The 14,196-nt window shown below is 46.7% G+C and overlaps 1 protein-coding gene across 1 annotated transcript in view; it reads right to left on the bottom strand.

Annotated features, from left to right (window-relative positions):
• Positions 1–14,196, bottom strand: part of LRPPRC (leucine rich pentatricopeptide repeat containing) — a 675,215-nt gene that overhangs the window by 49,442 nt on the left and 611,577 nt on the right. Inside the window, exon 33 of the mRNA XM_086927797.1 lies at positions 2,538–2,677. Coding sequence (XP_086783923.1) covers positions 2,538–2,677 — 140 coding nt within the window. The remainder of the gene's footprint in view (positions 1–2,537; positions 2,678–14,196) is intronic.

Here is a 14,196-nt window from a genome sequence, read left to right as displayed (position 1 = left end):
CTCCGAAGGAGCCGCGTGGGCGGTGTCACCCGAACCCCCGGCCGCATCGCGCGAGCGTCGGGGGGAGTCAGAAGAGCGATGATGCCTCTTCGACTTCTTGTGTTTCTTACCTGACGACTTGGACCCGGAGGAGTGGTGCCGACTCCCGGAGCTGTGACGGCTCCGTCCCCGCGACCTGTCCCTCGACCTCCCGTGGGACCGGGACCGGGATCTCACTCGGCGCGGGGCCAACTGCCGGAGTTCGAGCCGCCTGCGGGACCGCTCCCGCCTGGCTTTCCTCGAGAGGGCCCAACAGTCGGGGCAGGCCTCGTCGTCGTGGTCAACGCCTAGACAAGTCAGGCACAGGCGGTGAGGATCCGTGACCGACATGGTGCGGTCGCAATCGTCACAATGCTTGAAACCAGGCATCCCTATGGCATCCCTATGGCACCGATCGGAGTCGCAAGACTTCGAGAAGGATCAAAAATGATCTAAAAAAAGTTAGTCAACAATTGACTGGGTTACTGCTTTTTCCATATCTGCGCTGGCTGGAGCAGAAAAAAGAAGAACTGACGTCAGCACGCGGAGGCGGTGTTTAAGTACTCCGACGACGTCATCACGGCGCCCAAGACGCCGACGACGGACGCAGAGCCGCAGACGACGCCTACCGACACGCAAGGGTACTGCTACGCAAAAGTTTCCGGATCCAGTCTGACGCCTGGGGATATTCTAAGGTAAGGAATCTATCACCAACGTGTCTCTTTCAGATGCTGTAGACAGGCTCAGCTCATGCCAGAGCACTATCTCACATAATTCCAAGCACTCTGCCTCTAGGACTGTTAAGGCCTGCCATAGGAGTGACTTACAGGAGTATGTGTCCATTTTAGGGTTAGCTATAGAGATACTATATCTAAAGCAAAGGGTGATTACACCACCTTGCCCCAGCTGATTGATCAGCCAGTTGTCTCAGATTTGGATGGCCAGCCAGGGGTGGCATAATACATGCTGCAGCCCCTGGTAGGCCCTGGGTGCACCTATGCCCTGGGTACCTAAGGTACACTGTACAGGGGCTGATAAGGTGACCAAGTATCCAATTAGATATGCACCTAGAGTACATGGAATCCATTTTACAGTGGGCAGAGCAGTGGGCCTGGGGTCCTGAATAGCAGGGCCCCAGGTCAACTAAGTCGAAAAACCAGCTAAACACCAGGCAAAAAGTTGGGGGCAACCATAGTCAGATATCCACCTTCCTACACTAGTCACCATGTATCCTTTGAGCCACAGAAGCTCTAAGATCTTCCAGCAAGATCTCACTGGCCATGTCCCATAAAGCAAGCGTGTACCTGCGCTCAAGTATCTTAATGCTAAACTAGCAGAAGAGAACATCCTCTTTCTGAACATATCATCTTGTTTCCATTATTTACCGGGAGGATAAGATAGGAAGGCATTAGGAGTGACTTTACCTGTGGACACCTGTACCACCATCAGGCACAGGATTGCTTTGTCCCCCCCAAAAAATAAAGACAGATCACTGGGGGCTGCTTTATGCTGATTGAACACAGGTCAACTGACCAGGTGCCTGAACACTGCAAACACTTCTCTTTTGACAATGAAGGATAGGGTCCGCCATGGAGTATCAGTCAGAGATGTTTCAGAAGAGAACATCAGATGGGAGTGTCCAAAGAAGCAGTTGAAGGAGAGGAGCGCCATTATGCTCAGGGTGAAACTTGCAGGTGGTGTTATAATGCTGCCCACGAATACAAGCACATCGCCGGAGTAGGGAGCCGAAATCCACAAAATGCTTGTTTTGTTGACTGCAACATTAACTATAACCTGCACAGGGAGCACTTTATTTGCAAGTCAACTCCTGCCATTCCATCCCAGGTGCTAATATAAATTAAGATCTACTCCAAAGCATGCTAATGTAAGCAAGTGTCTCGTATGCCAATGGACAATACTTTCATATATATTACGAAAATAGTTGGTTTGTCAATGCCCTCTAAAACACTATCCCTACAGCCAGATATGTTGGTTGTGTGGGAAAGAAAACACGTCTGGATCCAGCTGTGACTGCTGTTATGCAGAAAGATTTTGGAGTTAGAGGCTGGGAATATTATATATCTATATAGATATATATGCTATGGGCCGCTCTAGCGGAGAATTGGAAACCTCACGTCACCAATGCAATACACATATAAAGCACAGAAAGATTGGACTTTTGGTCATCCCTTTTAGGCACTTACTGTTGGAACTTTCTTTAGGAGCTGCCATTGGCTGGGTGCCAAAAGTGGGGTGTCTGTAAAGCCATGGAATTTCACGGACAGTGAGAGGGCTTTAGGTAGTATCCTTTGTTAACCTCCCTATTGTTACCCAAACAATTATGCATTTTTCTACGTACTACAAATCTAGGGCAAATTGTGTGCAATATAGCAACCTCCAACCAATATTTAGAGCAGGCAGGGGACTTTAATTTACGTGGCACAAAAGTTGCCATTTTGGTCGTCCTTCAACGATGATAATGAAAGGCGTTCTGTAAAAGTTGAATTTTGAAAACTCACATTTTTCCAATGCAGAATCCAGCCGTTCTTCCATCAACTTCCTGAACACATATGCCATGCTTGTAACCGGTGCGTCCGAGGTTTGCGTTCCTGGGATAAGCAGAGGCTCAACGTACTCCACGGCGGTGTCAAGGTTATCACTGGGAAAAAATAAAATTGTAATGGCTTGGTGTCCAAGGTTCAAAGACAACGCCAGAGCAGAAACAACAGGTACATGAATGTTTTAGAGTTTTGCATTAATATTACACAAAGTCACGGTGTTAAAAATACCCAGACCTCCATTAGGGCAGAAAGGACCAACACAAAGTGAAACGACTAATGGCTGCATGCATAAAATCAGAAGAAACGCCACTTCTTGCTGCACCGAACCTTGACCCGCGCATTGCCTGAGTAATTCTGACGCGAATTCTGTTTATGTATAAAAAAATAGTCAACGAGGTCACTGGAAGAGCCAATGAAAACTTTAAATGTAATAATAAAACATGAGGGGAATGCACCTGAATAATTAATGCAGACAAGTAGGTCATAAAAAATGAAATGCACAACTTCATTTCTCATAGCCGTCTTTCCAGATACAAACTAAGGTATTTATTATCATCTGTTCAAAAGCTTTGTCTACTCATAATCTGAACATATGTTATGCATCAACACATTACTGTGTAGGAGTAGCCACTGTGCAGGGTAAATCAAGCTTGAAACACATTTTGAGATTCGAAATATGTATATGTCCGTATGTAGAAGTTTCAGGATTACTAATAATTGCACTGGATCACTAATTTACCTACAAATAGTCAAGAAATCGGTAGGGTGGAGCATACCAAAAGAGAACAACTCTTCACTTTCAATGAATACGTCTAAACCCACAGATGGAAACACTAATTCAAGCTGAAGAGACTGAATATAACCGACTGACCCTTTTTTACCCCTTAGTGGCCAAGGCTTCCTCATGCCCCTACACCCAGTGCTGATCATTTTTTAAGCCTGGCATTAGCCAAGACCTTTTGATTTTACTAAAAATGTATGTATAATATACTGGCATAGAGGGGCTTTCAGCCACCTCTATTCATCTACTGGTATGTACTTGTGTCATTCACGTTTTGTTTCTGCCCACTACAGCATGGGTCAATGGCCCAGCCTGCTTTAGCCACTGGCAAACTTCTCTTTGAGTGACTACATTTAGCCAGTTCACAAGGAGCACATCCGCACACAAGGTAGTTCCCTTCAGAGCCAGTGTGTTTGTTTTTACTTGATCATTTCCTTACTGTTGCGTTTATTTGTAGAGCTTGATATGATATGGGGATGTAAGCAGAACGTATGAGTTACTTACCTTCGGTAACGATGTATCTGGTAGAGACGTTGTCAAGCCCTTGGAGGGAGCTAGCCGCTATGGCAATTCTCAAAGGGTCGTAACAATGTAAGCATCTGTGAGAGAAAAACTAAGGGCAACTGAAAAGGCCAGCGGAGAAAACCACTTAGACAAGGTCCACGCAGAACGGGGAGGATTGGGGGGGGGGGGGGGGGGGGGGGGGGGGGGAGTTAAGGAATCTGCGGCTAGACAACGTCTCTACCAGATGCACAAGTTACTACTTGTGTAACGATATATCTGTAAGAGACATTAGTTAGTGATAGATTCCTTACCTTAGAATATCCCCAGGCGTCAGACTGGATCCGGAAAATTTTGCGTAGCAGTACCCTTGCGCGTCGGTAGGCGTCGTCTGCGGCTCCGCGTCCGTCGTCGGCGTCGTGGGCGCCGTGATGACGTCGTCGGAGTATATAGACGCCGCCTCCGCGTGCTGACATCAGTTCTTAGCCACAGCTTTTCCGCGCCAGAAGCGCAGAGCCATGACAAAAAACCGACAATGGTGCCATGAAACTAGGGCCCTGAAAAGGGATGACCTTAACCCTAGATATCGGTTCGCAGAACGGGGAGGATGGGTGGGTCGGTAAGGAATCTATCACTAACTAATGTCTCTTACAGATATATCGTTACACAAGTAGTAACTTGTGCATCTGAAAGAGACACGTAAGTGATAGATTCCTTACCTTAGAATAGATACCCTTGTTTGTGGTGAAACAGGTGTGAAACGCTTGGGTGAACACAGAAACCTATACATTTCTGAACAGAAGACAAAATACAGAAATCAGCAAGAGGTCATGTGAGTAGATCTCTCATGGATTACCCAGACAAAAAGGAGAAAGACGTTTCTATATATATTATGTTTTGCCTCAATGGCCCATTTTCCAAAGATATATATAGTTGCGTGTAGCATAACCTTCTGGTGACATATAGTGTTTGTTGGTCATCCAAAAACAAGTGATATCTTGAGCCCACACTGAGCTGCAGGTTATTATCATTTTACATTGTTTTTCCTAGTACACTTCGATTCATATGATAAAATCAAATCAATGAAAAATGTGTATCAAGACACCCAGGCATTGCTTTTTAGAATGTGCCCCAGATAATGAGTTTAGAAACCGTGCTTGTTAGTTCAACTCTGAATTTGAGGTCACCTCATACTATCATGTGATTCAGAGGACATTTTGCCAAATGTGCTCTCTCTCACGCTGGATTACATTTGAAAGCCAAAAATTGAACGAAATTCAATTATTAATAGGAAACATTCTGCCACTCTGCTTCCACACTTCTCTAGATAAAAGATTAGTGTACTTAAGCTGGTGGCCCTATCCACCGCAACAGGTAAGACCCAATACAAATGTGATAACAAGTTTTTCACCTTAAACATTGAGCTAGTGTGATGATGTGCGTAGCTGAAGCAGTTGAACCTGAGCTTGGCCACCAACAAGAGAAATGTGCCAAACCATACTTTCTGTGCACAATCCACAGCAACTACGATCACTTGGGCCCAGCCAGTCATGATCGTCTTCAGAACAAGGGGCAGGAGAGGTATCGGAGCAAAGATGTATAAAAGTCCCTAGCTCAAATTTAAGAAAAAGGCGTCTCCAAGACATTTATAAGATTAGAAACTGCCTGTTCTCTGAGACGGCAAAAAGATCGAGCCAGGATTCTCCACAATGCTGTAAGATGCCCTGTGCCAACTCTGAGTGCGACCACCATTTGATCCACTAGGCAATGCCGTCTGAGTTTGTCAGCCCTGGTAATTAAGGACCATGTTCAGGAATGACCTCATGACCTGGCTATTCGGATGATCCCAGCACTCAACGAAGCCGCCTCCCACCCCAGCGCCTTGAGACCCTCGCGGGTGAGTAGTTGCGCTTTGCAAACCCGATTGATTGATTGATGTTGAACGATGAGGGAGATGCCCTGAGAATCCAGCAACTCCCAAAGGCAGAAAGCATCTTGGCACATCTCACTCCGCTCTGTTTATTGCAGTACCACATGATGGTAGTGCTGCCTGTAAAAACCTGCCCCCGTTTCCCTTTGATGAATGGGAGGAATATTTTCAATGCCAATCGTATCACCCGTAGCCTCAGCAAGATGATGGGGACATGGACTTCCACCGGAGACTAGAGTCTTCTAATCTCACCTCTCCCAGGCGACATTTCAAACCCAGCAACGATGCATCGATCATGACCATCAGATCTGGGTGAGGAATGGAAAGACCTGCCACCTGTCCAATTGCGGTGTAGCAGCCACCACTGCATGTCTTTTGCAGTCTCCCCCGATACCTGTATGTAATCTAGCAGATTTTCTTGGTGCTGAGCCTGTGGAGGCTTCAGATCCCACCGCAGAGCCCACATGTGCTACCTGGTGTGGTCAACAAGCAAGATGCAGGAGGTCAAGAGATGCTCTCACTGAGATCCAGGTCGAATGCTGAAACATCGGGATCATAGCCCAAATATCCTACTCTCACGGAGGCGGAGGGAAGGCTTGAAGAAGCACCGTGCCCAAAACAACTCCAACGAAAGGGAGCATCTTGAAGGAGTCTGGTGTGACTGACGCACTGATGGGAAATCCCAACTATGTAAACAGATCAACAGTCATTTGGAGATAGTTCACAACTGTTTGTGGCGAGGCTACCTTCAGCAACCAGTCATTACGGTATGGGAAGAGTGGTATTTTGAACCTCCAAAGATGTGCAGCAACCACCACCATCACTTTAGTGAGCACTCAAGATGCACTGGTAAGGCCGAAGGGGAAATCATCACTTTGAGGCACACACAACTTAATAAACTTGTGAGTACAATTTAAAGTTAATATACATAACTGTTTTTTCCTCTGTTAGATGATTTACTTTTCAGCCAATTGGCCTCTTCTATTTCACCTTTTTCTGCTTTAGATAACATGTGTTTTGACATCTTAAGGGAGCATCCCCACAACTTCATCAGGGCTAAAGAACAAGTTACTTACCTTCGGTAACGATATATCTGTAAGAAACATAGGTTAGTTATAGATTCCTGACCTAAGAATAACCCCCAGGAGTCAAAAAGTTTTTTTGTCAGCAGTACCCCTGCGCGTCGGTAGGTGGCGTCAGTCGACTCAGCCGTCGGAGTCGTGGTCGCTGGGATAACGTCGCGGAAGTTACTTAGACGCCGCCCTCGCGAGCTGACCACAGTTCTGTACACGACTTTCCGCGCCAGGAACGCAGAGCCATGCAAGACACTGACCACAGGTGCACAAAACTAGGGCCCTGAAAGGATCTCCTTAACCCTAGAAATCAGTTTGCAGAACGGGGAGGATGGGTGGGGCAGTAAAGAATCTATAAAGATGACACCAGAAAGTCCTGGAGAACAGAATGGCCGAAGAAGCCATCTCTTTGGACTTGGTTGTCCAGGCAGTAGTGTCTCTGAAAGGAACGTGTAGGGGCACCCCTTCCGTGGCCATGAAAGGGGCAAAAAGCAGACCTTGCAGGACGCATGGTGGAATGGTTGAGAGGCCCAAGGACTTGGTCGTAGCCCGAGAGTCCTTGAAGCGCTCTACGGCATTGCCTGCTGTGTCATTGAACAGGCGATGGCCATTAAAGTGCATGTCCATCAAGGGGTTCTGGACATCCCCAGAAAAGCCAGTCGTCCTCAACCAGCGTGACGGTGAAGCGCCACCGACGTTGAAATGGTCCTACCCAGTGAGTCAGCAGTGTCCAGTCCACAGCGGATGGCTAACTTTGCAGCGTCTCTCCCCTCGGCAACAGCACGGGAGAGCACGGCCTGGGCCTTCTCCGGACACTGAGGCAGCACTTGCGCCACCATATCCCACACGGAGTGGGAATAACGTCCCAAGAGGCATGCAGTGTTCACCAACTGCATCCCTAAGCTGGAGGAAGAAAACAACTTCTTCCAAAACTGATCCAGCCTCTTGGATTATGTGTCTGGTGGTGCAGTAGGGTATGCGCTTTGGGACGCTGAGGCTCCTATCCACAGGAGCGCCTGTGGTGGTCCTGGACCAGGTGCCCAAAAGGATATCAGTGAGGGCTTCATTAAACGGAAGATGGGGCTCCGAAGAACTCGCTACCGGTTGGAGCACCTCTGTCAGAAGGTTAGTCCTGACTGCCACAGTAGGTAGCTCGAGGTTGAGAGCCTCGGCTGCACTATGCAACACCACTGCGTAAGACGCTTCCTCCTCCATTGCCACGGTAGGAGGAGACAACATAACAAGGTCTGGGGTGGTGTCCAGACCACTGGCATCCGCAGGTCCTCTCTTCAGTCTGGATCATACTCCAGTTGAGCAGTGAGAGGCCCCTCCCAGTCTTCCTACCCATCCTCTGGCTGTCAAACTGGCTGAAAATGGCCAGGGTGGAATGCAGACACAAAAGTACCCATCGGCGCTGGATCCAGCGTCGGTCGACGCTGGTCCAGCTCCGTATCCACATCAGGGTGGAAGCTGGGGTCGACTGTAGACGTGGTGACAGGGGAGTCGGTGCTGGTGGAGGTGTCACGAGGTCGACCGGTGCCGATCCGGATCCAGGCCTTGATCGAAGGGGGCTCTGCGGAGCCACCAGTATCAAAGGCCTAGGGCCCCCGACCGAGTCTGCGGGGCCCGAAGGCGCACCAGCGGAGTCGGGCAGTCAGAGCACGACTTGGGGTCGTGGTCACGCTCCAGGCATTAGAGGCACTCGCGGTGAGGATCTGTTACCGACATCAGTTAGGTGCAGGAACCGCACGCCTTGAAACTGGGTACCCGGACAAAAGTCGCAAAAACTCAGTCAAAAAGTGACTGGGGGTAACGCTCTCTCCAGATCTGCGCTTGCTGGCATGTAAAAAGAAAAAACTGACGTCAGCACATGAGGGCGGAGTCTAAGTAACTTCTGCGACGTTATACCGGTGACCACGACGGACGCAAAGTCGACCGACGCAACCTACCGACGCGCAGGGGTACTGCTGATGATAAAACTTTCAGGATCCAGTCTGACGCCTGGGGAATATTCTAAGGAAAGGAATCTATTACTGTTTCTTTCAGATACAGAAAAAGGGTTGTTGTTGCACCACATATCATCTCGTCACATCATCCCTCATATGGTGACAATAGTGTATTTGACGTTAAAACACTGTGGCATGAAGGTGGGAACCCATGCACAAAAATATATACATAGATAAGTAAAGTTACAAGTAGCACTGTTTTGGTTAAGTGTTATCGCATGTATAGATTAATATATTATACACATATATCGCTTTTTGAGACCAATATGGTATCTGAAACATAACATTTTAACATGCACAATTTAGTTATCAATTGATGTGAAGGGGGCAATAATATGTGGCAAATCACCCCAAAATTCTACTTAACCGTCTTGGCATAGGAAAGGTACATGTCTAAACACTTAACCAAACGTTACTACTTGTAACTTTACATTGTCTATGTATATTCTTTGTGCATGGGTTTCCACCTTCATTCCACAGTGTTTTAAGGTTGAATACACTATTGTCACCATATGAGGGGTGATGTGACCAGATGAATAGATGATATGTGGTGCAACAATGTTCGTTTTTCTGCTTCTTTAGCCCTGATGAAGTCATGGCACTCCCTTAGGACAACAAAACACGTGTTAGCTAAAGCTAAGAAGGTGAAAGAGAAGAGGCCAACTGGCCGAAATCTAAATCATCTAAGAGAGAAAAAACATTGTGTGTATTGACTTTACATTGTGGTCACAAGTTTATTAAGTTGCGTATGTCTCATAGTGATGCATTTTGGTTACCAATCCTAAGATGGGAGTTGGGTGTATCTCCCTCCACTGAGAGCACAGCGGTTGAAAAACCAGAACATAGGAATTGTGTGTGGTCTCTCTATGATCGCCTTAATCACCCAAATCAGCTATAGAGGCTGAAGTGGAACACCAAGAACTGAAACGCAGGTTAAAGGTGTGGGCCTTTAGGACGGGAATGTGTAAATATGTGTCAGGCAGACCCAACGCTAGCATCTTGTCTCCTGGGTCATGGGCAGACAGAACTTTGGCCAAGAAGAGCATTTTCAACTTGTACTGCCTGAGGAAGAAGTTCAAAGGACGATGGTAGAGGATAGGACGTAGGTCTCCATCCTTCTACAGCACCAAAATGTAATGGAAGTAGAATCCTGTCCCATCTCCTGTTGCCAGCCACTTTTCTATGGCTTCCTTGTTCAAGAGAGCCTGAACTTCTCTTTGCAGAATGGACAAGTGGTCCTCCGAGAGGCACTGTGGTGTAGGAGGCTGACTGGCAGGGGTGGAAAGGAAAGAGAGGTATCTCATCTCATTCCGGATAATCCGGAGCACTCACTATACTGATGTGATGATCTGCCATTGGCATAATTAAAAGGTGATAAGGCCTCCTACTGGGAATTTGTTTAACAAGGACACATTAAAGTGGTTTTGTGGTAGTTTCTGAAGAAGAGATAGGAGTTTGGGTAAACTGGTGCCCCTATAGGCCTGGATGCTGCTGGCTAGATCCCCTGCCTCCGATTATAAAGGCTTAGGAGGCCTGTTGCTGCAGAGACCAGGTCTGAAGCAGTATTTGACGAAAACCCCTCCTGAAGCCTTCAAAAGGGCAACATGGTGGGGATGGAACTGCTGAACCAGCAGTGCAAGCACAAGGGAAGCACTGTTACTTTACTCTCCTTAAAGCACTCCAAGGCTGAGTTTGCCATGTCTCCGAAGAGATGGGTATCATAAAAAGCTACTTCCATTAGTGACAGTTGGACATCACACAAAAACTCCATTGAGCAAATCCATGCTTGGCGCCAAAGCACCACACTGGTTTCAACTGCCCCAACTAAGTAGTTGGTCGTGTCCGGCCAAGCAAATTACACTTTGCAGTGTCATGACTATCTTGGATGTCAAGCTGGAGGTATTCCTAGGACCTCTGGCAAGAACTCCACCACCATATGCCATAACACATGTGGGCATCTGCCCTGGAGACAACTGGAGTTCACCGAGCATAGGAAAGTCTAGCAAAAGACAACTTGCATTTGGTTAATGTATCCATACGTTTCAACTATCTGGAGAGGTAGCTGAAAACGCATTTGAGTTTAATCTGCTTCTCGACACCTCAACAACCAAGCTTTCTGGTGTAGGGTACTGAGAGGAAAGGAAGGGTCACCTGCAGCACGTCCACATCTCCTCTCTGTTTGGCAGCTTACTGCTAGGCAATATACTGGATTTGCCCAGGAGTAAGTACCTCATTGAATGGCAGGAGAGGCTTCTGTGATGCCCGTCATGACTGTAAGAACTCAATGAACACATACGTTTTGACTTCAGTGGTTTGAATTGTCAAATCAAGGACCTCTGCTGCTCTCCTTATTCCCATTGCACCAAATGTAAACTCTCGCGTAGCTGGGTCTGGTGTGGCTGAATGGAGGCAGTATCAAAGGAAGTACTGAGTTCGCTGGTATCCTTTAGGTCTAATAATAGAGTGTCATAATTGTAGACCTGACTATCATTGTCGAGTCATGGATGTCATAGTGCTTTGGTAGCATCTTGGAATTTAAGTATTCAAAAGGGTGAGGTGGCTGCGGCCTTGGAAATGGTTAGAGACTATGTCAGAGAGAAGAGTAACGCCTGATCCGGTCAGTCAGTAATACCAAAGTGATGAGGGGGAAAGAATGAATTTGAAAATAAAGGAGAGTAGAGCTTTGTCTGAAAATGAGAGGCTATAGTGGTTAAACAGGGAATTAAGCAAAAGAAAAGGCTCACATAGCAATGTGATCCATGAGAGTAGGAGAACGCAAGCGAAGAACAGTGGTGAGAATTAATAGATTAAAAAAACGATTTTCATTCGTTAACAATACTTATGCTGGGCCCAATCTACCTGCAGATTTTCCACCTTAAGAATTTTCCCTGAGGTGTGAGACTGGTCAACAAAAGACTCTCCTAGCAGTAGGTCACCAGCGTGGCAAGTGGGCACCATACAGCTCCAGTTGTGACTTTGCCGCTGGACATGATACTACTGGCATATTAAAGGAGCCAATCTGAATGCAGACCTCCGGTTCTGATACTTTTTCCTTGTCCCAGCAAGGCATGCAGAGGGAAACCGGAAAGTATCAACAGCAGTGACAACACCAGCACATAAAATGTTTACATACCTCTGGATTGTATTATACATTTGATCATTCATGGCACTGGCACTTCAGGGGAGGAATCAGGGCAGGGAAGAATCTGAAGGAAGATTATGTACCCACCCGAAATATTATAGGTTGCAACTTTTATCTCGGATGGATACATCTTCCAGGACAATCCTCAACATTGGAATGAGTCCTAAAGCAGACCTCTTTGGGAGGTGGGACTGAGTATTTCTGACTAACTAAGGAAATCAGTCAATATAGGCTGAGGAAGCACCCGTCACAGCGTGCCTGAGATGTGAGGCAATAGTGCTTTGCAAAACTATGCAAGGACGACCATGCAGTTGTCTGGCAGGTGTTGGAAACCAGGATGCTTCTGAACACAGTTGTGGAATAAGCCTGGTAAAATGAGTTTAAATGCCTTCTGGAAACAATCTTTAGCAAGGGCATAGCAGATGTTATTACAGAGGAGGACCTAATGCAAAATGGTACAAAGGGCTGATCTTACACTCTGTCCTTTCAAGCGCAACCAACACATTAGGGACTCGCATGCCTGGGTACAAATCTATTTAGTTGTTCCTCCTCTTTAATTGGAGGTGAAGGAGGGACGAAAGTTGGAAGAACAACAGTCTGGGACAAACGGAAGCCCGTAACCACTGCAGGTAAGAAGGCTTGGCTTGTGCAAAAGGACAATTTATCCAGACAGAAGATTGTGAAGGGTGTGCGAACTGAAGGGAACTGAAATTCAGATTAACCTAGATACTGCAGTTATTGTTACTGGCAACATTTTTTGTAGGGTAAGTCGTCGAACAGAGTAACTGTAACTAAAGGAAATTAGACGGCATTAGAAAAAATAAACACAAGGTTCAGATACCACCAAGGAACAATAGACAAAGTGAGAGGGGGGTTGGGGGATGCGGTAAAGCAGACCTTCTAGAAAATGTGCCGCTAAAGGTGACTTAAACAATGACTGATCAAGGAGTAGCCAGGTAGCCCCTGAGCGTAGCAACTGCCAGTCCTTGCTGTGCAAGACAGTGAGAAAAGCAGGACATTAGAAAGGCGTAATTTAAAGTGATCCAAGCCTTCTAATCCACAGCAGACACATTTTCCAAGGATGAGAAAAAATGTTTTTAATTCCAGGTTTTTTAGCAGCAAGATGAGGCCTGTAACAGGGAGGCAAATATAGTCTAGATGACACAAGCTCACTCTCCATGCAGATAGCCACAGGGTTTTGGGACGGAAGTGGAGAATCTGGAAAGATTATTAAAATTACTTAAAAATCAGGTTCACCCAGTGCAGGAGAGGAAAAGGTGTCCGAGTGCTGAGTGTCAAGAGATCTAGACATCAGAGCTTTTCTTGCCTAATAAGGTGCAATCAGGATCACCTGTGTTTGATCCTTTCGCACCTTATGCAGGACTTTGATTAGATGTGGGAATGGTGTGAACTCATATAGAATGTTCTAAGACCGGTTTAACCTGAAGGCGTTCCCCAGGCAACCATTCGGAGGGCACTTCTTTTTTTGGGCCATGGGTAAGAGGCCCCTGGATGGACACCCCGATCGGGAGAAGATCACCTCTATCATTTTAGGATGTAGTTCCTACACGTGGCTCGCCTGGTAAAGGTCAGTGTGTCCACTCTCCTACGGATAGGTCCTGCCAGATGGGCCATTACAATGAACACTCACTTCCCTTCACTTAGCCCACCGCCACACACAAATCACCTCTGAAAATAATTCAATGCCCCACACCACCCGGTCTGTTTAAAATGCACAGAAGTAGTACTGTCCTACATAATCTGAATGTGCTTCAGGGCAAGAAACACTGAGTTAGACGTAACTTTTTATGCAGTCAAGAAGAAGAGTTTGTGTGCACCAACTATGTCACTTGACCAGCGTCAGTAACCGTGTCTTCATCAGCAAGTAGCCTAAGTATAAAAATGTGGATTCCTGACTGTCTTCGTTAAGCCCTCACAACTTCTAGCAATTTCATGTGACAGCAGATGCTCTCATTTGAAGCTCACTAGAGAAGCAGGAGTGGGAGCTATATTGTGAACTGACTGAAGTGATCTTCACCAGACGGGGGGTTCTATTAGTGGAAATGTTTGCTACAACCAGGAACTGCAAGTGTCCTTAGTTTTGTGCAATGCACGTCCCACAAGATCTTTCCCTAGGGGATGCCTTCAGGTTTAGGTAGTCTTGGTGCTTTCACTGATCCAGCT

This window comes from Lissotriton vulgaris, chromosome 6 (genome assembly GCF_964263255.1).
Source record: "Lissotriton vulgaris chromosome 6, aLisVul1.2, whole genome shotgun sequence".
In the NCBI taxonomy this organism is placed as follows: domain Eukaryota; kingdom Metazoa; phylum Chordata; class Amphibia; order Caudata; family Salamandridae; genus Lissotriton; species Lissotriton vulgaris.
This window is presented reverse-complemented; position numbering and strand designations above follow the sequence as displayed.